This window comes from Nicotiana tabacum, chromosome 9 (assembly GCF_000715075.1).
Source record: "Nicotiana tabacum cultivar K326 chromosome 9, ASM71507v2, whole genome shotgun sequence".
Classification (NCBI taxonomy): Eukaryota; Viridiplantae; Streptophyta; class Magnoliopsida; order Solanales; family Solanaceae; genus Nicotiana; species Nicotiana tabacum.
The window spans coordinates 50,996,222-51,022,946 of NC_134088.1; the positions used below are offsets into that span (position 1 = coordinate 50,996,222).

Here is a 26,725-nt window from a genome sequence, read left to right on the forward strand (position 1 = left end):
TTAAGTTACGGTGACACATTCTTGTGACACAGGACTCCAGACGCTAACCGCCATTTCATCCACCCCACCCCCATACGGTGCGTGACATCCTCGTCGATCTCCCCATCTCCATGGATAATTGACCCTAGGTACTTGAAACTCTCTCTCTTGGGGATAACTTGTGAGTCGAGCCTCACTTCCACATCTGCTTCCCTGGTCACACCGCTGAACTTACACTCCAGATATTCTGTCTTAGTCCTACTCAACTTGAAACCTTTGAACTCCAGGGCCTGCCTCCATACCTCCAGTCTCATTAACGCCGCCTCGCGTCTCATCAATCAGAACTATATCATCAGCGAACAATATACACCATGGCACCTCCCCTTGAATATGGTGTATTAGGCCGTCCATCGCCAGGGAAAATAAGAACAGGCTGAGCGAAGATCCTTGGTGTAACCCCATAACCAACGGAAAAAGCTCAGAGTCACCTTCCACAGTCCTAACCCGAGTCTTAGCTCCATCATACATATCATTTATCGCTCTAATGTACGCTACCGGTACACCTTTCACCTCTAGGCATCTCGAAAGCACGTCCCTAGGGACCTTGTCATACGCCTTCTCTAGGTTAATAAACACCATGTGCAAATCCCTCTTCCTATCCCTGTACTGTTCCAACAACCTCCTGATAAGGTGGATAGCTACCGTAGTAACGGCCCAGCATGAACCCGAACTAGTTTTCTGATATCGACACCGCCCTCCCAAACTTTCATGGTATGACTTAGTAGCTTGATGCCCCTATAGTTGTTATAATTCTGGATATCACCTTTGTTCTTGTACAGCGGAACCATCGTACCCTATCTCCACTCATCTGGCATCCTCTTTGTCCTGAAATAACATTAAACACCCCAGTCAGCCACTCCAAGCCTGCTCTACCCACATACCTCCAAAATTCTACTGGAATCTTGTATGGTCCAGTCGCTTTGCCCCGACTCATCTTACGCATAGCTCCCACGACCTCCTCAACCTTAATATGCCTACAGTACCTAAAGTCTCGGTGACTCTCGAAGTGCCCCAATTCGCCTAGCACGATGTTACCGTCCCCCTCTTCATTCAGAAGTTTATGAAAGTACGCCTGCCATCTTTGCTTAATTTGGGTCTCTTCCATCAATACTCTACTTGCCTCGTCTTTGATGCACCTCACTTGATCCAGGTCATAAGCCTTCCTCTCTCTCGCTTTAGCCAGCCAAAATAACTTCTTGTCCCTACCTTTACCCCTTTTTCCCTTCAGTTCCTCATACAACCGACCAAACGCAGCAGTCTTAGCCTCTGTGACCACTAATTTCGCCTCCTTCCTAGCTTCCTTATATCTTACTCTATTCGCTCTCCTGCTCCTCGTCGGTGCTCTCCACTAACTTAAGGTACGCCGCTTTCTTTGCTTCCACTTTACCTTGGACCACGTCATTCCACCACCAGTTGCCTCGGTGCCCGCCATAGTAACCCTTCGAGACCCCTAACACCTCTCTCGCCGCCTCCCTTATACATTCCGCCCTCGCCGTCCACATAGCGCTAGCATTCCCACCACTCTTCCAGGCTACCATAGCCGTCAGCCCCAACTCCTGCGCATTATCCTTAGTCAAAACTCCCTACCTGATCCTCGGTTGATCCCGTACAAACCTCTCCTTCCTCTTTATCAAGATACCAAAATCCATCACCAAGAGCCTATGTTGAGTCGCGAGGTTCTCAATCGGGATCACCTTACAATCCTCGCACAACCCCCTATCACACCTCCTAAGGAGGAGATAATCAATCCGAGTCTTAGCCACCATACTCCGAAAAGTAATCGAATGCTCCTCCCTCTGCGGAAATAAGAGTTCACGATCACCAACTCAAAAGCGCTAGCGAAATCCAACAGTGAAGCACCTCCTCCGTTCCAATCCCCAAAGCCGAAGCCATCGTGCACCTTGCCATAGCCCCCAGCAGACGACCCAATATGACCATTGAAATCCCCTCCTATAAATAACTTCTCCGTAGGCAGAGTACGCCGCACTACCTCATCCAACCCCTCCTAGAAGCGCCTTTTAACCTCCTCGTCCAAGCCCGCTTGCGGCGTGTAAGCGCTAATGACATTCAGAGTGCTCCCTCCAACTACTAACTTTATCGCCATCAATCTGTCATTCATGCGCCTAACCTTAACATTGTCGTCATAGTAACATACAGCTTTTGTTGATTTTTATTTTTTCTTTTTTTGTTTTTTATTCTTTTTGGGCAAAGGCAATCTCACTTTTGCTCAGGACCTTCTAATCAACTTTGAGTCAGAACTTCTACCAATGACAGGCTGATTATCTAAATTTCTTTTTCAATTTCTCTAAAGATGAAAAATTATTTGAGCTTGCAGTCTAATCCTTGACATAAAATAATACAAAAGAGACTGTGAAAAGCTTTGGACAGCCTAAATAAGTTGTGCATTAGCACATCTATAAATTGTTACTCACAATAAAGTCAAAATGTGGATTTCACCTAATAAAAAGATACAGAATCACGAATGTTATAGGTAACAAAAATAAAGACACTGTGGCACATGTTTCAATATCAAAGATCATAATACCAAAATATGAAGCACAATAAGGATACAGGTAATCGAGCACCAACAACAACAACAAACCCATTGTAATTCCATAAATGGGGTCTGGGGAGGATAGTGTGTACGCAGACCTTACCCCTACCTTATAAAGGTAGAGAGGTTGTTTCCGATAGACCCTCGGCTCAAGGAACAGTGGAGATAAGATAAAGCAACCAAGTAGCAAACAATGATAACAACAATGTAATATGGTAACGAGCGCGAATGACACAACATGTAATAATAAAGAACCATGATAAGATAATACAAAAATAATCCTAGTACTACTGGTAAGCTTAGGAGGAACACACTACTATCAGTCAACCTACAACCCAAATCCTCGACTTCCACACGATAGGTAAGCTGAAGCAACGACATGTCCTGCCTAATTACCTCTCCCCAATATTTCTTCGGCCTACCCCTTCCCTTCCTCAGACCCGCCATGGACAAACCCTCACACCGCCTGACCGGAGCATCTATATCTCTCTTCTTCACATACCCAAACCATCTCAACCTCGATTCTCGCAACTTGTCCTTCACAGATGCCACTCCTACCTTGTCCCTAATAACTTCATTCCTAATCCTATCATTCCTGATATGCCCACACATCCATCTCAACATCGTCATTTCAACTACTTTCATCTTTTGGACGTGGGACTTCTTAACGAGCCAGCACTCAGCCCCATACAACATATTCGGTCTAACCACCACTCCGTAAAACTTGCCCTCAAGTCCAGGTGGCACATTCTTATCACACAAAACCCTCGAGGCTAGCCTCCATCTCATCCACCCCGCTCCAATACGATGAGTAACATCCTCGTCGATCTCCCCGTTGCCTTGAATAATAGACCCAAGATACTTGAAACTACCCCTTTTGGGGATGACTTGAGTACCAATCTTCACTTCCAGTTATTTTATGCGATTGAATTTTGTCTTACATAAATGCAGCTTACACCCATTAAGAATAAAATATGTAAGCCAAAAGAAAGAGACACAATGAACAGGATCAGAATCAGATTAGAGGCTTAAAGGAACATCCATAAGCACTAGTAACAAAAAAATAACTTTCACCAGTTGATAAGAGGATTCAACACTCGGAGAAGGTCAAATTACCATTGCGCAGGACAGTGGCAATGTCAGCTTGGTATGCACGTAATTCCTGCAATTAGGAAACAACTTGTGAGTTAAACATTTCAAGAGCAAACGATGGACAAGACAAAACATAACAACTACAAAAAACTGATACATTTTATGAAAATCATAATTTTCCTCCATGTAAGCATAGATAGTCAAAATGCCAAACACTAATGATCAAGGGACAAAGTGATACCATGACAGTTTAAAAAATGACTAGATTAGTTTGCACCTTATCTTTTTCTTTTTGTTAATTAGGAATATCTAGTTCGTACATCGATATCATATATCATAGCATATTTATGTAGCTCAATCAAAATAACAATGAGCACAACCAAAAACCATTTAGCATGTAATTTCTCCATTTTGGGATAGTTCGTAAAACAAAAGTTGCTAGTATGACCATGAACGGTGGATTTTTTGCTAAATGGAAAGAGGTTGTTACTGCCAGGGGTTAACGGGGAGAGAACAGAAATCAACAATTTAAAAGGTATACGCCAAGAATAGGTAGAAAGATGGATTAGAAACTTAGAGATTATAGCTCAATATTAACAGGTAAACGCTACCCAAATGGATAGTGTTAAATCAAAACTATAACTGTTTGAAATTTTCACAAAAAGAAGGTGAAGATCAGCAGCAGCAGAAATTTTGATAAGATCTAGACAAGAGAATAATGGTCAAGCGCTTTACCATAATGTGCCAAATCTATAACATCACATAAACGAAAAGTTTAACAACAACAACAACATTAAATAACATAAACCAAATCTATAACTTTTCGTTATACGGTGTGAAAAAAACTGTAACAATAAAAAGCATCCCAAACAACTTAGGAGTCGTTTGGTTGATTGTATGGGCATAAATAATCCCTGCGTAAACTAATACAGTGTTTGGTTGGCCGCTAACAAAACATAATCGAAGCATAACTCAATTAGCATTTTGCTGGCTGCATGAGAAAAAATAATCGCCACATACTTAATGCAGCATTTGGTTGGCTGTATTAAACAATACCCGCATTATGTTAGGCGGGAATCTATGTATTATTTTATGGGGGATAGGATGTAGAGTAAGATATGTGTATTAGTGACATGGGCGTTAAACTATCTAAAGGCGAAAATGCCCTTTAAAGCAATTAATTCCTGTGTAATTATCCCTTCATTATTTATCACCGCATAACAATCCCTTAACTATTAATCACCACATAAACACACTGCTTTATAATCCTGGATAACTAGTATGTGAACCAAACGACCTTTTACTGTCTACAGAAGCTAAAACAAAAACAAGGTACGAGTTATTCTATAGATCTTAAGAGAATACAAACCATAAAGATTTAATGCACAATTTGCTATATTATTCTTGTGAAAGAATCTGAGCATCCAACCAAAAACCTTATGGCAATGGGTGGAGTAGCCCAGGACTATTTAAACTCCTTTGGAAACCCTTGCATAACCAATGAGGGACAAGCGTAGTATTCTCGGACACCCTCCCGCATGTCGGCATGTGTCACCCAATTCTAGGGTTTACACGTGGATTTGAATTTTTTTTTACTTTATCTCTTTTGAAGCAGAGAGAGAAGAAGCTCAACAAGAGTGGTCCTAGAGTAGGAGACATATTAGACTCAACAAAGGGGGCTTGGAGCAATGTCAGTGGTTTGACGAGCTGATTTGGGAGAGAGAGAAGTCAAGAGCAACTTCATGGGTTAGGTTGAGAGAGAAGCGCAAAGCGATAGAACATGAGCGAAGGAAGTAGTTGTACAAACAGGCTCACCAAAGTTTGGCTCTGATACCATGTGAAAGAATCTGATCATTCAACCCAAAACCTTAATGTAATGGGTAGAATATCCCAGGATTATTTAAACCCCTTCGGAAACCTTACACAACCGATCAAGGACAAGTGAAGCATTCGCTATCAATTCCCATAAACAATTTATCACTGGAACAAAGTCATGACAAGGAAAATACTACAGTACACACATCAAATTGTGTACCAAGGACCAGTAGGATCGCGTTTGGATGAGACATGACAATTTGTAGTAACATGAGGATGTGATGCTTATCCTGTCTTATATAATAAGAATTGAAATTACTGACGCGGGAAATGAAATAAGATGTTCCTTTTTTTGATAAGGTAAATAATTTTATTAACAATTGGGGGAAACCAAATGAAGAGAACCTACACCAAAATATGGTTCTCAAGAAAAGAGGCCCAATCCTCTCTACAAATGAAATAAGATGTTAAGCACATGGAACGACTAGTTTCTAAATTAACTTGATGCATCCTCTCTTGTGAAAAATGATCTGGAAAAGAAAAGAAGACAAAAGGACGGAATATACAAGAAAGAGCACACATGTGATCAAGAGGATAGAGAATTCAACCTAGTAAAAGGAGACCGAAATCAAAAGAATAACTTAAAGGAGTAGGATGCTAACACAGCAATGTAACTACTTTTACACTAAACTGGATATCTCACCTCAAGAGCCTTTTCTGCATTTGTTTCTGTAATCACACCGACCGCTGCATTTGCAGCCAATATCATCAAGATAACCTATAAACATAACTTGTGATTATGGTAAAAGGAAGATTACTGCAAAAATGAAACGAATTTTGTTCTTCAAAATTACCCCCAAAAGACTTTTCTACGCACTTTGTAACACACTTTCTTTAGATTAATCGATATCACACGGAGAACATGTTCGCTGTAACATATTGAATTATTACTTCTGAGCTATTTTTGCCACGTAGTATCTTCCTATTCATACTTTTTCCTTGCTACTATTAGATAATCAAAAAATGATGCTATTCATACTATAAGCAAAAAGTACATCATGTGCTAAAATCATGAAGCAAACAAGGATGAAAAAGTATACATTAAAATGTTCATAAGTAGCTTAAGTTTGATGAAAAAGTATACATTAAAATGTTCATAAGTAGCTTAAATTTGGTAACATCGTTTCATTCTACTATCAGTATGACACACTATTGTTAGTTTATTCATTAGACATTTATGTTTGGTGGAAGAAAAATTCCACCAAATTGTACTCCTGCTCCGTGCCCTAATGGTAGTAAGAAAGAGAAGTCAAGCTAGCTTACAGAAGGTTCAATGAAGGCTGATAAGACCGTCTCTCCATTAGCCAGTGCCAAAGAAAAGGAAATAAAAGCAGCTGCAATTAGAATTTTAACCAGCAAATCATCAAATTGCTTCAGCACCAACTTCCAGAAAGGAGTGCCTGCAATAAATGATAATACATAGACAGAACTAAGCCACAATGTAGCAATTATTACTTATCAGAAGAAAATTTTCTTCATTAATAAGCACAATGCCTGAACTTTATTCAACTCAATTGAATTGTTGAAACCAGCAGTAGCTTCGGTTCATTCAATATGTCATGATGTGGGTCATGAAACACCTGAATCTGGCTGATACTCTATTACATACTCAATGAATAATATTCATAGAACACTGCAAACTCCCCCATTGCTGAAAGGAATGGAGATTGTTGAAGATACAATTAAGTAATTAAAAATGTGCTCTCTTAACAGCTTAACCTTCTAGATGCGATAGTCACACACTTCAGCCTGGTAGCAGAACAGGCAGAGGTCCTGTGTTCGAATCTCACTCCCATCCATTATTACGAAGAATTTTTTTGTGCTTGGCTCATATAAATATAAAAGAATCAAACCCGTACGTGAGGGGGCGTGCTGAAGATATAATAGAGTAATAAAAAGCGTAAGCTTTTAGTTAGTCACACAATTCAACAAAGATAATGTTGTAGGATACGGGATTAGGAATCAGTAATATCACAAAGAAGGACAGGATATGGAGTTTCACTTTTGTGAAGTGGAGAGACCAGTGCGATCTAGAAGCCCCTAGCCCTGATAGATTCAGATTGGTGTTTGTATTTTACATAAATGCTGGAACATTGAGAGATGTTTCAGACACAATATAAGGAGAAGAAATTTTGAAAGAAGTTTAAGTGCTTTTATTTCTCTGATCCCAAAGAAAAGTGGAGCTTTGGAACTAAAGGTCTTTAAACCAATAAGCTTGACAGTATTAATAAGAGACTGCAAAGGTCTTTCCAGCATCCACTTTGCAGATGACACATTGTTTTCACGTGAAGACAAGGATGATCAGTTAAACAATATTAGAGTAGTCTTATTGGCCTTTGAAGTAGCCTGCAAATTGCATGTCGATTTCGAAAAGGGTAGCTTTTCCTCTATGAGGAACATCACAAATATTCAACAGCTCGCATGGATACCAGGATTTAAGATTGGTACATCACCAACATCAGGCATACCATTAGGAGCAAAACATAAAAGCAAAGTGTATGGTGTAGAGTGGTAAAAAATCTGAAAGAATCTTAACTACCCAAAGGATGCATTACCTAGACAGGCTGACTTAGATAAACAGGCAGTTGAGTACCATTCTGGACCACTGCCTACTTCACTCACAATTTCAGCAAAACGGGAGAAAAGATTAGACAAAATCAGAAGGGGCATCTTCTTGAATAGAAAGAAAAGAAAAAGGGAAAATTCTTGTAAGGTGGAAAAAGCACTGTGACTGCCATAGGAAGGGAGATGAGCATCAGACACTTAAAACACCACGATACGAAGTTGTCTCGGGAAGTGGGCATGGGGATTTTGCTATGGCAAACGAAAAGCTGAATTCAGACCAAATTATCAGAATGGAAGGAAATGGACCCCTAGCCAATATGGCAATAACCACATTTTGAGGAGTGAGCCTATGGAGATGGATCAACAAAGAATGGGAGAAAAGAATTGTTAATGCAATTGCAAAGGATGGGAGAAATCTTCCAGAATACAGATTGATAGTAGGGGTTGCGATAGAGTCAGATTTTGATCTGATGTTAGAATTTCGGACACTTTCACTCAGGAGAGATTTCTAGATCTATACAGATTTCCAGAGAATCCTGAGGGCCTGATAGCTCAGAATTATAAAAATGGTAGCGACATTAAGTTCAGAGGAAAATGTAATGATTAGAACTGGAGCAGATCAATAAAATGCTTACTTTACTGCAAATCATTCTGCATTCTATCAGCACCAAAATGAAAGAAGTTTAAGAAAATTAAACCTTTATGCATAGCATGGATAACAAGGAAAGAGGGGAATAGAAGGTGTTTTGAACAGCAGGTCCGCTCTGTTCTCTTGAGATATTCTTTTGAAATGGGTTCTCTTGAGATTTAATCATGAAAGCATCAACTTGGTGACCTACAAAATGTGAATATCTACTTTGTCCACAAAGAAAATGAAGTTTTGCTATTGATTTTGGAACCAAACACTTGTTTGCCATTTATCAGGAAATACACTTACAGCATAACAGTGACATTGATTAACCTGGTCATTTATTTATGACCAATTTGGCTTAAGCCTGTGGATCAGCTCTATAATTGTGTTGAGTAATTAAGAATACCGTTAATTAGAAAAATTTTCTTATCACCTGTACTGTAAGCTCCTCCAGAAAAAGCTCTCTTGTAGTACCATATCAATGCAACAAGAGCTTTCTCTGTTTGTCTTCTCTATTCACGAATGCTACTTGTTCATCAAAAGTCTAGATTTTTATTAAAAGTAATTAAATGAAACACAGAAATAAAATCTCCATAAGTAAACAGAAGTTAGCTTATTGACTATGCATGTTTATCTTTTACCCTATTTTAGATGCCACCTAATTGTATGTATCTGAGAAAGAAGGAGAGAGAGGAAGACGAAAGAACTTACTTTTTTCTTGAGGCAGCACTGAGAACATTCATGGAACATGCAACCAAAGAGAAAATTGATATCAGAGAAGACAAAAATCAAGGAACTGACAAGCATATATATAGTAATATGAAACAATCCCATGCACAATTATCAAAATTATAACTTATTAAACAAATTCCGCTTATCATTTGTGTTGAAGGGAAAACTTATCACCATAGATACTAATTAGAAAGAGAAAAAAACATTTCTTATTGTGTCAGAGACAAAGAAAAGAAAATTGAGTGACACTTTAGGGGTATCGCAATGGCCTCTCCTGAAATAAACATTGTCTCACCCTGCCCATTAGAACATTACTGTATTCATGACATCCCATCCAGAATCATAAGGCAGTGCAAAACATGCCCTCACTGTCTCAAAGAATGATAATAATATGCACCCAAGGATATGGCTTGATGGTCAATGAAGTGGACGAAAAATCATAGAAAACCAAGGTTCAAATCTTATTATGCTATGCGATTTCTTCCATCTACCTAAGCCTTGGTGAGCAGTGTTGAGTTGTTTCACATCGGTGGGACCTGGAATTTGGTCCCCTTATATGATCTTGGGCAATCTTCACCTCATGAGCTAGCTTTTTGGGTCAAGTTAAACTCAAGGTCCTTACATGGTATCAAAGCTACACCCATCTTAATTATCCAATGTTGGGTCTCCACACTATGTTGTCTGCGCTCCAATTGGCAGGCCCAGGAATGCGTGGGGAGGGGTATAGAGTTGTCCCACATAAGTGTGATGTGGAATATTTGGTCCCCTTATATGATCTTGGACAATCATAACCTCATGAGCTAGCTTTGGGGTTGAGTTAGGCCCAACGTCCTTTTTATTTACGGACAAAATTACCACATGCATGTTCTGGTAGAGGATAGCAGGTACCCGGTGGGAATCGAGGCGAACTAGCCAGACACCACTGTTAGTTAAGAAAAAAGAACATTAAGGGTGTGTTTGGTTTCCAATTTTCCCATGTTTGGTTGGTTTAAATATTTTGGAAAATAATTTCCTTATGAACTCATTTTTCCTCCAATTAGAGGAAAATGTTTTACTTATCAAGAGAAGGGAAAACATTTTCCAAAACTCCTTCTCAACCTTCCCCAATCTATTCCCCACCCTCACCAACCCACCCCACACCCACCAACCTAACCCCACCCACCCCCTCTCTCAGAAAAGGCTTTTATTTCTTCAAATTTCAGTTTTTTCTTTCCGTCACCACCCACCCTACTTCCCCCCGCAAATTTGTAATTTCAAATTTCTATTTTTTCATTTTTCTGCACCACCCACCCCCGCACAAAAAAAGTTTTTTTTTGTAATTTTCAAATTTCTTTTTTTTCTTTTTTCTGCACCACACACCACTGCCCCCCACCCCACCCCGCACAAAAAAATAATAATTTTTTTTTTACTATTTTTTTTGTAATATCAAATTTCTGTTTTTTCGTTTTTCTGCAAAAAAATATATATATATTTTTAGTTTTAGTTTTTTTCATCTTTCGGTTTACAGGTTAGAAATTTTACAAGTTATAAAGTTATGAGTTCAGAGGTTTATGTGTTTGGAAGTTTACGGGTTTAGAAATTATAAAGTTTGTGGGTTCGAAATTTCGCGGTTTCGAAAGTTTAGCGGTTCGGAAGTTTATGAAATTTGTGGGTTCGGAATATTGTTGGTTCGAAAGTTTATGGCTTCATGTTTATTGTACCTAAATTATTTATGAATACTCTTGAGAAGTTATTTTCCTTAATTTGCGTACCAAACACCGGAAAATGAATAAGATTACTACTTGTTTTCCAAAAAAATATTTTCTTGGAAAACATTTTCCGTTATACCAAACACACCCTAACACTATAACATTTTGTGGCCTCATAACTCTTGGATCCAAACACTTCACTTTATTCTCCACATCCTATACCCGTTATAACACCCAAATTGAACTAGCTGCATAATCAGCTCATCAATTGTTTTCCATCATTAGCCAAAAATTACAATGCAGTTTAGAAATGATAGCTACCTAAGCATCATAATTACATTCGGAACTTGGTTGGAAGTGGAGGTTGCTTACCATCAGAGCAACTAGCACTAATCTTGTTAAATTTACTAAACTAGAAGATTCTAATTCTAGGAACCTTTTTTCCTTCTCAAAAGACCTGGCTAAGGAATCTCTACAGATTCTATGAATTTACATCAACAGAATGCCCACAAACCTAAGACCAACTCCCGCTAGCACAATGTATGCTATAATTAAAGTGTGCACATGCCTATAATGTTCCGCTTACTGAATGTAAGGGGCACAAAGGAGTCAAATTGCACATATTTTGGTCCTGAGTTCGTTCCTGTGAACTCATACTTCACAAAAACAATAGTTTTACAAGATGGAAATAACGCGTGCAGCATAGCCAATTAAGTATGTGATAAAATAGGACACAACAGAGTACTGTAACTTATATTTGTTTACACTATACAAGATCCTGATCCCAGAAATATTCCCGAATATGCAGGCATAGCAAATGAGAACTAAATGGAAGAGAATGATTACCATTTTTGCCGTATAATCTGGCGTGTTGTGTAACCTGGGAAACAAAAGAAAAAGAATTAGATCACAACCCAAAAAAACTCATTTCCTAACAGGTAAGAAATATACAAAATGATGATATAATTCAACAACAACAACAACATACCCAGTATAATCCCACATAGTGGGGTCTGGGGAGGGTAGTGTGTACGCAGACCTTACCCCTACCTTTGTAGAGGTAGAGAGGTTACTTCCAATAGACCCTCAGCTCAGGCAAGCATAGGTACCACAATAATAACAAGAAACAAGACGGGACAACACCGAAAAACCATGTAAAAGCAGGATACACAACAAGATAATGTAATTAAAAAAAAAAATTAAAAAATCAAATAAGCCTACTACCAACCAAATGCGAGAGTACGTACTAACACTACCGCTATCAATAATCTAGACTACCTAACCTACTATACTAATCTTCGACCTTCACACCTTCCTATCATGGGTCATGTCCTCGGTCAGTTGTAGTTGCGCCATGTCATGCCTAATCACCTCACCCCAACTCTTCTTCGGCCTATCTCTACCTCTCCTAAGGCCCTCCAATGCCAACCTCTCACACCTCCTTACCGGAGCGTCTGTGCTTCTCCTCCTCACATGTCCAAACCATCTAAGCCGTGCTTCCCACATCTTGTCCTCAATAGGGGTCACGCCCACCTTGCCCCGAATAACTTCATTCTGATCCTATCTAATCTGGTGTGCCCGCACATCCATCTCAACATCCTCATCTCTGCTACCTTCATCTTCTGGACGTGAGAGCTCTTGACTGGCCAACACCCAGCCTCATACAACATAGCCGGTCTGACCACCGCTCTATAAAACATACCTTTAAGTTTTGGTAGTACCTTCTTGTCAGTGTTTTGAATAGCGTGAGGCGACAAAAAGCGATGAGGACCCGCTTCACTGAGGCGAAAAGCGAGAAGCGTAGCGCTCGCCTTTTTTATGTGAAGCGAAATAAAATGTTAAATTTGCATATATAAATAACTAAAAACTCAATAACAACAGCATATTAATAAATATATAAATTCAAAAACTCAATAGATAGAAATCAAATATTTTAATATACGGTTTATAGAGAGAAATTAATTGTAATTAAAGAGAGAAAATAACAGTTAATTGTAATTGTAATTATAGAGAGAAGTTAATATGCAAGTAATTGTTTACTAAACTGGAAAAAGTAAATCAAAAGAGAGAAACAGAAGAAGAAAGAAGGGCAGAAGCAAAAACAAAGGTGAAAGAAAAGAAAGAAAGAATATTTCTGCTGGAAATCAGTTGTTGCCGGAAAGAAGAAGAACAAAAAAGACTTAATACCTGAAAAAGAAAAAGAAAAGAAAGTAGAAAGAAGAGAGGCTTACTACCGGAAAAGACGCCGGAAAAACAGAGGCATACTGCCGAAAAAAGAAAGAAGAGAAGCTTACTGCCGGAAAAAGAAAGAGAAAAGAAAGAAGAAGAAAAGAAGAAAGAAAGAAGAAAGAAGAAGAAAGAGGTACCTGGGAGTCGAGAAAACCCTAACTTTTATTTAAGTCTCTTCTTTTTTTTAAAAAGCGACGCCTCTGTCACCTTGTCGGCGCTACTTCGCCTCGTCGGTGCTTTTTAAAAACGCATCGCAACAGGCCAAAAAAAGCGTCTGAGCCTCGCTTCGCGTCGCTACTCGCAATTAGCGACGTAGCGAGCGCTATTTACAACACTGGTCGCACAAAACACCGGACGCAAGTCTCCATTTCATCCATCCCGCCCCAATACGATGTGTGACATCTTCATCAATCTCCTCATCCCTGTATAATAGACCCAAAGTACTTAAAACTAGGGATGGGCATTCGGTACTTCGGTTCGATATTTAAGAATTTCGGTTCGGTATTTCGGTATTCGGTTTATCAATTGTGTATACCAAATACCGTACCAAAATATTTCGGTACGGTTCGGTATTTCTTATTTTGCTTCGGTACGGTTTCGGTTTAAACCAAATCTTCACTATCTCCCCCACTCCATTAACTAATGTAATCCATGTTGATCGTAGCTTTTTCAAATAAATTGTCATGCTATGTTATGAGGCTTCTGCCTATTCAAATCTGTAGTTCTTTGGGTTGAAAAGATACGTTTCAACTTTTAAAACCAATGCAGCTAGTATTATTTACTAGCATTTGACTAAAAATGGAGGCAATGCAAGGGAAGCATCTTATAATACCATTTGCTAATACAAGAGAAAAAGTTGCACCAAGTATTACAACTTACACGTAAAAAGCAACATCTCCTTTGATGCCTCGAGTATAAAGCCATACTTTATCCTAAAGCAAAAAGAAGGATAGTTGAACAATCCATTCAAGCTCAATGCCGAAGATAGTTGCTCTCTGTACACTTTTCATCTCTGCTTCGAGATTTCTGGAAGTTCTTAATCTGCTTGGTGGAACTTTGCTAAAGCCTAAGGGTAAGGAATTAGGGAATTAGAGATTTTGGACTTTTGGGGTGTGGAATCATGGCAACATGCCAACAAGGTATGTCGTCATACTATATTACAAACTATTTCTAATGAACCGTTTGACGTGTATTGCAGTTATAAGGAAGCAAAAGCTATCTGGGAAGCCTTAATTAAAACATTCACTGCTGAAGATGCTACAAAACAAAAATTTGTAGCAGGAAAATTTTATCAATGGAAGATGAGAGATGATAAAGAGATGAACGTGCAAATCAACGAATATCAAAAATTGCTAGAAGACTTGAAGGCCGAGGGGATGTCTTTACCAGAAAAGTTTGTTGTTGGAGTGCTAATTGAGAAGCTGCCTGACTCATGGAATGACTACAAAAACAACTTAAAGCACAAACAGAAAAATTTCGCCATTAAGGAAATTGTGACCCACATCCTAATTGAAGATTCCAACAGAAAAGAGTCTGCCAAAGCTAGGATGACAGCTCTTAAAGCAAATTTAGTGCAAAGAAGCAACAACAACCGCAAAAGGTACGAGAATAAGTCTCAAGGTTACAAGCCTAAAAATCCTAACCTTAAAAGAAAAAAAGGCTCTTGTTTTGTTTGTGGAAAACCAGGCCATCATGCCTCACAGTGCAGGTACAGAGCAGGAAATGACAAAGGAAAAACTAATACTCCTAAGGCTAACTTAGCTGAAGGAAGTGATATTATTGCAGCTGTCATTTCTCAAGTAAACATTGTAGCACATGCAAAAGAATGGGTGGTAGACTCTGGGGCTACTCGGCATATTTGTACAAATCGAGAAGCATTTTCTTCTTATACTCCTATAGAGAATGATAGAGAAGAGGTCTACCTTGGAGACTCAAGTACTACCAAAGTCTTGGGTAAGGGTAAAGTTCTTCTGAAACTCACTTCGGGAAAAACTTTAGCCCTTGTTGATGTACTGCATATTCCTACTATGAGGGCAAACTTGATCTCTGTATCCTTATTGGGAAGAGCCTGAGTGAAAGTGTCATTTGCATCTGATAAGATTATAACGACCAAAAACAATGTGTTTGTGGGAAAGGGCTATTGTAACCAGGGACTCTTTGTACTTAATATTTTTGATGTTATCAATAGAAATGCATTTGCTTCTACTTATATGGTTAAGTCTATTTCTTTATGGCATGCAACATTAGGACATGTTAATTTCGCATATATAAGAAAAATACAGTCATTAGGTTTAATATCTGGTTTAGACTCAAACAATATTAATAAGTGTGAAATATGTGTTGAAGCTAAAAGTACTAAAAAGACTTGTTTTTCTGTAAATCGAGAAACTGAATTATTATCGTTGGTTCACATTGATTTAGGCGATTTAAAACAGACTACGACTAGAGGTGGTAAAATATATTATGTGACTTTTATTGATGATTTTTCTAGATATATTAAGTTGTATTTGCTTAGAAATAAAGATGATGTCTTTAATACTTTTATTTCTTATAAAACTGAGGTTGAAAATCAACTTAGTAGAAAAATCAAGAGAATTAGATCTGATAGAGGTAGAGAATATTTATCTTTAAATGGTTTTTGTGAAAAGAATGGAATTATTCATGAAGTAACTCCGCCTTCTTCACCTGAGTCAAATGGAGTAGCTATAAGGAAAAATAGAACATTGAAAGAGATGATGAACTCTATGTTAGTTAGTTCTAATGCTCATGATAATTTGTGGGGTGAAGTTATTTTATATGCATGTCACTTACAAAATAGAATACCACATAGAAGAACTGGCAAAACTCCGTATGAATTGTGGAAGGATTATAAACCTAACTTGAAATATTTAAAAGTGTGGGGGTGCCTTGCTAAAGTCCTTTTGCCTGAACCTACAAAGAGAAAAATAGGTTCTAAAACTGCTAATTGGATATGCTAATTGGATATGCTAAACATAGTGTTGCATATAGATTTCTTGTTTTAAAAAGTGATGTGCTTGATTGCAATACTATAATTGAGACAAAGAATATTGAGTTCTTTGAATATATTTATCCACTGTCTGATAAAATTTCTCATACACCTGTTGAAACAAATAATGAAATTACCTCTAACGAGGAATTGAGAAGGAGCAAAAGGCCTAGGAAGGAATATTTTTCTTATGGAAATGATTTTCAAACTTTTCTTGTTGATAATGAACCATCGAATTATTTTGAAGCTATATCTTGTTCTGATGCTGAATATTGGAAAGAGGCAATAAAAATTGAAATTGATTCTATTATGAAAAATAATACATGGATTTTAACGGATTTACCTCATGGTGCAAAACCTATTGGTTGTAAATGGATTTTCAAAAAGAAATTTAATCCTGATGGATCTTTAGATAAATATAAAGCTCGGTTAGTAGCAAAAGGATTTTCTCAAAAATAAAATATAGATTATTTTGATACATTTGCACCGGTGACTAGAATTTCTTCTATTCGAGTTTTAATTGCCTTAGCTTCAATTCATAAGCTTTTTATCCACCAAATGGATGTCAAAACTGCTTTTCTAAACGGTGATTTAGAAGAAAAAATTTATATGGTTCAACCTGAAGGCTGTGTCATTCCTGGACAAGAAAATAAAGTTTGTAAATTAATTAAAGTCTTTATGGCCTTAAACAAGCTCCTAAGCAGTGGTATGAGAAATTTGAACAAGTGTTACTGAGAGACAGTTTCTCTTCGGTGGAGGTGGATAAATGTGTTTATACTAAAGTGGTAGACAATGATTATGTGATAATATGTCTGTATGTTGATGACATGCTTATATTTGGTACAAGTTTAAATATTATGCAAAGTACTAAATTATTTTTGTCTGCTAATTTTGATATGAAAGATCTGGGTGAAGTAAATACAATATTGGGAGTTAAAGTTATAAGGAGTGAAGATGGAATAATGTTGTCACAAGAACATTATGTTGAGGGACTTCTGTGAGCACTCATTTTGATGCTAACTCTCAGTTGAAAAAGAATAATGGTGACCCAGTTGCTCAATCTAAATATGCTCAGATTATTGGGAGTCTGGTGCATTTAATGAATTTTACAAGGCCGGATATAGCCTATGTTGTGTGTAGACTGAGTAGATCATAATCCCAACAGAGAGCATTGGTCTGCACTAGTTAGACTAATAAAATATTTATGAGGAACCATGAATTATGGTATCCTATATAGTGGATTTCCTTCTACTTTAGAAGGGTACAGTGATGCAAACTGGATCTTTGATTCATATGAAACCAAATCCACTAGTGGCTATGTATTCTTGGTGGTGGTGCAATATCGTGAAAATCAACTAAATAGATGATCATAGCTAGATCGACTATGGAATCAGAGTTTGTAGCTCTGGAGTTAGCTGGTTCTGAGGCTGAGTGGCTAAGAAACTTCTTAGCTAATATCCCTTTAATAAAGGACGTATTGCCTCCAGTGTCTATGCATTGTGATTGTCAAACGGCAATAGCTATTGCAAAGAATAAATCTTATAATTGTAAAAGTAGACACATGAAGTTGAGACATGATGTCATAAAGCAGCTGCTGAGAGATGGAATAATTTCCATTGACTATGTGAAGTCAGAGATAAATTTGGCCGATCCTCTGACTAAACCTGTGGGACACATGAAATTGAGACATGATGTCATAAAGCAGCTGCTGAGAGATGGAATAATTTCCATTGACTATGTGAAGTCCGAGATAAATTTGGCCGATCCTCTGACAAAACCTGTGGGAAGAAAATTAATTCTTCAAACCTCAAAAGAGATGGGGTTAAGGCTGACATCATGTCAATAGAGATGGTAACCCAACCTATATGATTGGAGATCCCATGAAGTAGGTTCATATGGGTAATAACAAGTTGATATTGACACTGAAGCACTAAGAGTGAGTGTTTGACCGCTACTAATTGAGAGGTTGAGTTATAACTCTTAATGAATTCATATTCCTTATGAATAGTGTATTTAAAAGCAGTATACACTTGATGAATTCACCTATATGAAAGTGGAGTGAGGCCGCTCCTATGAGATTTTGACCTAGTCTCTAGAGCTCTCATGAATAACCAAGAAAGCGCATGGCCTAGTGGCGCAAAACCGCATTGAACAGCAAAATCGTGAGGGTCAAAATGTGATTGATAAAATCTCTGACTTACAATAAGAATTATTGGTTCATACAAATATTACATTTCACCAGTAATTCTGTGAGTTAAATTGTATTGGTCTAAGTTTGGTTTATAGTCCAAAAGACACCAAACCTACTGCATTTGGACCATGCAAATCCAGCAAGTTTTAGAGCCCATTTGGACATAAGAAATTTTTCCCTTTTTTCCAAAAACAATTCACTTTTTTTCGAAATCAACGTTTGTTCATAAAATTTTCAATTTTCACTTGAAGATGCATTTTCGAAATTTTTGAAATTTTGAAAAACTTGTTTTTCAAAATTTTCACTCAAATCACTCACAAAACTTCAAAAACAACCCAAAATTATATTCATGTCCAAACACAACTCTAAATTTCAAATACCATTTTCCCTTGAAAAAAATTTTCCCTATTTTAGAATTTTACAATTCTTATGTCCAAATACCCACTTACTCTTCTATCCATTACTCTTTTATTTGTACAACAAAAAAATTGAAATAGTGGGGGACTGTGGTAGTATTTCAATATTGTTGTGGACAAGTGGCTACATAAATGGTAAGTGGCTTGATCTCCTAATGCTATGGCCAAATGTGTAGAGCACCTACCAAATGTCTCTTTGCATGGAAAGTTTTTGACAAGTAGACGAACACGTGTCACTTTCTTATACAATACTTACAATTATAAATACCCACTTCCTATACCATCCGAAAACGCACCAAAAATATTTTGTTCTCTAATGATTGCTAATGATTAGTAATCATCACTACAAGCCTTTTCATTTTCAATTACGGCCTAGCCTTTTGTGTAATCCAATTTCTTTTATAATCTTTGTTTATTTCCTCAGTCCAAACTTGCTGGTATTATTTAATTTTGTTGATTCCTGTATCCTCTAAATAAATAGAGGTAGGCTTGTTTAATCCTGGAAAAACATGTCACATTGCTGAAATAGTTTCTTAGGACAGTATCCAGCACCACTCAAGCCAATCCGTGTATCTATATCTACTCACAAATATTATTGCAGTATTATTGTTATTTTCCCGTGTTATTTCCCTACAAGAGTAATAGTTGTTGTTTGTAATTGTAAGCTTATTAAATATATGCACCTGTATATCCGTAAGACCTTTAGTCGGATCCACGCCAAAGAATTCAAGAACCTGTAAATGGAATTGCAGCATTGTTATAAAAATTGGGTCTTGAGAGAATCCAGTTTAAGCAGAAATGGTACAATTGAGAATACCTCAGAGACAGATCGGGCGTAAGCGTCCTCCATTGAAGGAGGTGAGCTTCTAGGGCTGGTATTTCTATAATTTGAAGTGAACAGTGTTCTTGTCTCTCTCTCTCTCTCTCAGTACAATATAGGACTTACGGAGGTGATCTTGTGCACCTGTAGTCTTGTCTGATGAGATCTGACAAAGCGACTGGTTTCTTTTGCCAGGCAAAAAACGTTATAATTAAGGAAGTTTTTAGTCACCAATTATGGCGTTGGCCTGTATTAGGGTTTAGATAGGAAAAATGGTGTGTTTGGATTGTACCAAAGCCGGATAAAACTTATGGATACTCTTAAAGTTTTTAGTATTTAACTCATTATATTTTCAAAGTTATGGGTTCATATTTATTATTTTTATAATTTTAATAAATTTTTACATATAAACTTTTACTCTGTGTCAAAAGTTATGAGTTCAGTTGATCACGTCGGTGATACACTACATCCGCCCCTGGATTGGACCTCGGTATCTGTCAATTGAGAATGGCGTGAGCATTTCATGGTTGGTGAGTATATTTTTCTAAAACAATTGTTTTGTATAGTGATTTTGTTTGGCGGTTTTCGCGTTTGATAAAGTTTGAGAGAATTGCTTGAGTTTCATGGACGGTCTATATTCTGTATACAATAAATGGAGAGGTAAAATCACCATATTAAGCTAAATGGTACAGTCATATCTCTCTATAACAACATACTTATATAACATACATTCACTATAAAAGCCAAATTTTCCTCAGAACAGATTTTTTAAGTTATATTTTAACTCTCTATTATAACTTTTTACATATAATGGCAACAGTTATATTTATACCAAACGCTTTTTGTAAAATTAGTCATCTATAACAGCCATATAGAATCTTTAAGATTACTAATAATAATTCTAAAAATAAGCACAAACCTTTTCCATTAAACAAAGTTTTTATCTTTCATTAGATATAAGATTTGAAGATTTACACATTATCTCTTTTTCATTGGACAAATTTCAAGAAATATTTAGATAAAAACTTTAATTGTTAAGCTCTTAGATTATCTTCAAGGAATAACTATTTGATACTTTTTTAATCTTCAATAATTCAAGTGTTATATCATTATATCGCTAGTAAGATAATGAAATCTACGAAACAAGCTATAATTATAAAGTTCTTCCATCAATCTTGAAAAAAATTATTTTTTAGGTAGCTTTAAAATGTCTGCCTTAGAGTTTAAATCTTTATACTTTTAGTTATAAATTTATTAATAATGTATTAGCTTTCTTCAATATTTAACTAGTGAAATATGCATATCTTTTGAGATTATAATTTTGAATAATTTTCTTATCTTTTATATGTAACATTAAAAAAAGAAAAAATAATTAATTTTGGATAATTTTTATCTATAATAGCAAAAAAATATTTAAACGTCAAATGATGTTATAGGTGTATAATAACCATTCACTATAAAAGTCAAAAAATATAAGAACAAACGAGGTTGTTATAGAGAGGGTTGACTGTATAACCATATTAAGTGGTATATAACAAATGTAGATTTTTAGGATAAAGTTCCAACAACGTTGGAGTTTAAACTTATTTTAAAATAAAAAACGTAAAAAAAAAACTACCAATCCAAATTGGAGAATACTTTCTTCCCAATATGGCATATATATATATAAAGATGACAAGTGTAGAGTTTTAGGAAAAAATTATTTTCTCTAGCATCCATTTGCTCGCGAAAAAATAAGAATTTTTTCCTGATTTAAACATATGTTTTTTATTATTTTTTTCAATAAAATATGTCAATAATTATCCAATTTCTCCACAATTTGTGCCAAACGGTTCAGCCACCATAAGGTCATAATCCATCTTCTTCTTCCTTGTGGGTTTTCTTCTTGGATGTAATCTTTATTGGATGTAATGTAACTTAAAATATTTTTGGCATCTCAATTTATGTATTGCAGTTTCACCATATATTGTTATATCTGTGCATTATAGTTGATAATTAATATGTTACAAAAGTTGTGGTTCTAACATTTATTATTTTTGCTTGTTTGTACTATGTGTGTATATGTATTTGCTCATATTTTCATCGCTCTATTATGAATAATCAAATAGAATATAACATGTTTCTTTATAGAAGCATGTTTTATTTTCTTTATTTGTTATATATAGTTGTGACATCACGAAAATGGTCCATGGTGATGTAAAATCAACTTGAATTCCTTTGTCAAAAAGTTAGAATTGTTAAGGTATTGTTTGTTGAGCTAAGCGTGAAGTTGTTCCTCTCTTTATCTGAGAAATATAGCCTTAGCATGTTGACGATCAATTTTGACCCTATCCTTTATAAATTAAGGTATTTACACTTATTAATCAGCAATAAACATAGTAAAATATTTTTAAATCAGTAATACCTAATTTCTAAAATATAAATGCTTATCGCACTATGCCCAAGGACCGTAATAATGTGTGGGGTAAGTCTAAGGCTAGCCTTAAATCAAGGCTCAGGAGACTCAGCTGTAAGGCTAAGCCCAACATTGGCCCAGACAATCAAACAGGACAGGCCTATGCAGGAGAATCAGGAAGGCCCACCAGTGAAAGGGAAGGCCAAATGCGTGAAGGGGAAGTCTCCCACACAACCCAAATTGTTAATGAATTTCATCATCTGGAATGCTAGGGGGAGCTAACAATGGTGAGTTTAGGAGGCATCGTGCTGAGATGGTCAAGCTGCACAAACCTGCAATGATTGTCCTGCTGGAAACTAGGATGACTGAGCATAAGCACCTGAGCCAAGAATTGGGCTTCTCAGGCCAAATCCAGAACCCAACTGTGGGTCTGTCAGGAGGTATTGTCATCATGTGGAAGGATGACCTCCTGAAGATTGATGAGGCTTTCTACCACCCCTCAAGGCATCAATGTTATGGTTAAGGTAACACCATCTTCTAACCCTTGGATTTTTACTGCTGTTTATGCTAGTAATACTTATGTAAATAGGAGAAACCTTTGGCAGCAACTTAGAACTATTCCTGAGAATATAAGGGGAGTTTGCTAGTAGGCAGGGACTTAAATGAAGTCCTAAGAGCAAGAGACAAGCAAGGGGGAATTGCATCTCTTCTCCAAGAGCCAATTTATTCTGACAGTGCATCAACCACTGTAAACTTATTAATCTAGGCTTCAAGGGCAGCAAGTATGCATGGACTAACATGAGGTACAGGAATAGAAGCCAACTAATCCTAGATAGACAGATAAATACTTTGGTAATGATCATTGGATCCAGGAATACCCCTCTAGTACAATTAGCCACCTCCCTAGAACTCATTCTGATCATTGCCCCATACTAGTCAACATGTGGTACAAACCAAGCAATACATTAACAAAACCTTTTAGGATTAGTGAAATCAAGCACCTTTAATGACATCACAACACAATAAAGACTATTTTCTTCACTTAGGCTAATTTTTAAGGTTAGGTTTAGGTATTTTATTCACCCCTCTCCTTAGGTTGAGTCATTTTTAGGACATAACAAGCGTAGATGTTGAAGGAAAACATGCTAAACTTGAAGTTGGAAGTAAGTTTGAGGTGTTGTGCATATGGGACTGTTTTAGAAGGTTTTTGAGCTAGCTTAATCTGGTTCTTGATGTAGTAGCTGGATGTGTTGTTGTTGATGTTGTTCTTGTTGTTTTGGGGTGTTGGTTTGAATTGGAAGGAAATGATATAGGTGATGTCCAATTTTATGAAATCGTAGGTATGTTGTTGTTGATTGTTGGACTGTTTGGGAGGTATAATATGATTATTGTTGATGTTGTTTGGGCTGTTTAGTGATTTTTGTAACTTGTGGGAAGTCATATAAATAGGGGAGATGCTGCACGTTTTATCATAAAATAGGTTGTGGTCGATATGTAATAGTTACGATGCTTACACGACAACGATTGTATCATTTCTCTTATTGTAGACTAAGGAGCCGTGGCATTTGCATAACTTGAGGTTGGGCAGCATATAGAAGGTATGTGAGGCTATCCCTTTCTTTCTTTTGCACGACTCCGGTTGTGCGTAACATAAGCGAATGAGCTTCCAAAGATACTCCACTCTAAGATGCTAGCAGTACATACATTGTTTTCCCTTCTTATGGAATGATTGATGTTGATGTTGCTTCTCTTATTCTTATGTTATCAAATATTGTTGGTATTTCCTGATTCTTATAAGATTCGTGATTTCGAGTTAGCTCTAATAACTTATATGGAGGTTACCGACCTTACGTCACTCCGAAAGGTTCAGAATATGATTTCATGAGTCCAGCATGCAATATATATATATTCGAGTTAGCTCTAATAGGTGCATATATATATATAATGATTTCATGAGTCCAACATGCAATATATATATTCGAGTTAGCTCTAATAGGTGCATATATATATATGCACCTATTTTACTTTACCAAATCGCGATATAGTCGGCCATCTACGTCACCTATTGTACAACTACTAATCAGTTAGGTTTTACCGAGCTCCACATGGTCGGGTACGATTCTACCGAGCCTTATGACGGGTCCTATTTATAGCTCTATTTAGGGAGACAAGATCCCTAAATCAAGTTCCTCTTGAATGATAATAAAACTATCATCGATGGCTGCAAAATGGTTGGCTTTAAATGCAAATATTCTTTCTGACGGCTGCTCATTGAATGCTATCCAATATCAACTCTTCAAATCTTTGCTATCGGTTACCCTATCTCCGGAATTCACCCAACACCGGTCACATGCTCGCATCCCCAACTACTTGCTGACTCACATCTTCCCTATCTTTAGTTCCAAGTGTCACTTCCTCATTTGTCCAACTGTCACTAATCAATTTTACTGCATACAGTTATCGGGGTTGGATTTGAATTAATAGACTACCCAATGCTAATACCAGGGAAGGAAAAAAAAGGGATCTTTACGCAAATAGCCGGCCATATTCATTATTATTTTTTTTTTAGCCATATACATAGATTATATACAATCCAAGGCCAGTCAGTCAATCCAAGGCCCTCACTGCCGCAATTGGAAGCCTTAAATAACGCCGACTTGATTTCCCAAGTGCTCCTCCAATACCATAACCCATTTCACGCAATGGAATCCTCTCTTCAGCTCCACGACATTTCTCTCACCCCTTTCCTTGTCCATCAAGCCCTCCTCTGCCTAAAACACTCTTCAAAAATTGCCCTCTCATTCTTCCAGTATTCCCAGTCCCATCCTAGTTTCTCCCTCGACTCCATCACTTTCAATCTCCTCATCAACATTCTTTGCAAAGTCCACCAGTTCGATGTTGCGTGACAACGTATTATCCAAATGGACTAGAGGCTCATTAAACCCAACTTTACTACTTTCTATTTGTTGATCCGTAGGCTTATTTCTGCTGGTTTGACCTTGTCAAGCCATTCAGGCATTCAATGAAATGCATATATTTATGGATGAAGAAAGTGAAGAGCAAGTGTGGAAGTCGTATTTTTGTTATCTTCTTGATACCCTTTGTAAATATGGATATGTTAAAGTGGTTATTGAAGTGTTAAATAGGGAGAAGTGGAGATTGGAGCTCAATTGTAAGATTTATACCATTTTGATATATGGTTGGTGTAAGGTGAAGAATATAGACATGGCTAGGAGGTTTCTAGGGGAGATGTTGGAGAAGGGAATTGATCCGAACGTGGTGAGTTACAATGTGTTGTTGAATGGGATTTGCAGGAGAGCGAGTTTGCATCCTAAGGGAAGGTTTGAGAAGGTAATTAGGGAAGTAGAGAAGCTGTTTGATTAAATGACTGAACGTGGTATGGAATCGGATGTGACCAGCTATTCTGTACCCCTTCATGTCTATAGCCGAGCTCATAAGCCGGATTTATTACTTGATAAATTAAGGATTATGAGACGCAAAGGGATATGCTTGAATATTGTGACATATAGCTCAGTTATCAAGTGCCTCTGTTCTTGTGGTGGGATTGAAGGATATCTGCCATATAAGGTAACCTTTGAGACACTTTATAAAGGCTTAATACAATCCAATATGTTGAGAACGTGGAGAAGGTTAAAGAAAAGGCTTGATGAGGAATCAATAACTTTTGGTTCAGAGTTTGAAAATTATAACCTAAAGCCTTACGGAAGGTGATTTGGTGAAGTCTTGAAAGGGGTACAAGGCTGACTAATCTGATGTCGAGCTAATTGGTATGTCCTGATTCATGGGGAGCTACTTACCGTTACTCATTCAATATGTTAGGATTATTACATGCCCCTGCCGACCAGCACATGCACGCAGTTGGAGAAAAACAATCATCTAGCTTTTGTCTTTGCTGGAATTTGAACTTTGATTTCCATGGTTTTCAACCGCTAGGCCACACCGTAGGGTGCTGTTTTTGACACATTTTAAACTTATGTTGTATTTGGCATGAGTTTGTTAATTTAATGTCCCCGGAAGTGGTTACTCCATTTGGATTGACTGTTTGATGGTTGTTAAGCTGAAGGTGTAAAAGCTGCAACAATGGATCACATGCAACCACAAATTATCCTTGTAATTGATGATGTAGGAGACCTCAAGAGCACAGAAGTAGCAAATATTCTGTCATTCTTAGGATTATGTCACAAACCTGAACATGTCAATAAAATCTTTTCCATGGAGAATGAATATAAAAAAAACTGCATGTTCATACTCAAAATGGTCTAGTGGAATCATTGATCAAACGCCTCCAATTAATTTCTAGAACAATGCTTATAAGAAGAAAACTTCCTATCTCAACATGAGGTCATGTTATTTTGCATGCAGCTCTTGTGCGGATCAGGCCCACAAGTTATCATAAATTCTTCCCATTATAATTGGCTTTTGGTTAGGAGCCAAGTATTTTCCATCTTAAAATATTTGGATGTGCGGTAT

General features: G+C 37.1%; 1 protein-coding gene and 1 pseudogene across 2 annotated transcripts in view; one reads left to right on the top strand and one right to left on the bottom strand.

The window, feature by feature from the left end:
- Positions 1–20,119, bottom strand: part of LOC107814435 (calcium-transporting ATPase 3, endoplasmic reticulum-type) — a 108,174-nt gene extending 88,055 nt beyond the window's left edge. The window contains exons 1-7 of one of the 2 annotated variants that reach the window (XM_075221674.1): positions 19,837–20,119; positions 19,703–19,753; positions 12,023–12,056; positions 9,468–9,485; positions 6,824–6,960; positions 6,204–6,278; positions 3,710–3,755 (exon numbers count right to left, since the gene is read on the bottom strand). In XM_075221674.1, the coding sequence (XP_075077775.1) occupies positions 3,710–3,755; positions 6,204–6,278; positions 6,824–6,960; positions 9,468–9,485; positions 12,023–12,056; positions 19,703–19,753; positions 19,837–19,869 (394 nt within the window). In that variant the 5' untranslated portion in view covers positions 19,870–20,119. The remainder of the gene's footprint in view (positions 1–3,709; positions 3,756–6,203; positions 6,279–6,823; positions 6,961–9,467; positions 9,486–12,022; positions 12,057–19,702; positions 19,754–19,836) is intronic. The other variant, XM_075221676.1, reaches the window with a different exon arrangement.
- Positions 20,120–24,451: 4,332 nt separating this feature from the next.
- LOC142163893 (pentatricopeptide repeat-containing protein At2g13420, mitochondrial-like) lies at positions 24,452–25,966 on the top strand (annotated as a pseudogene).
- Positions 25,967–26,725: the final 759 nt, after the last annotated feature.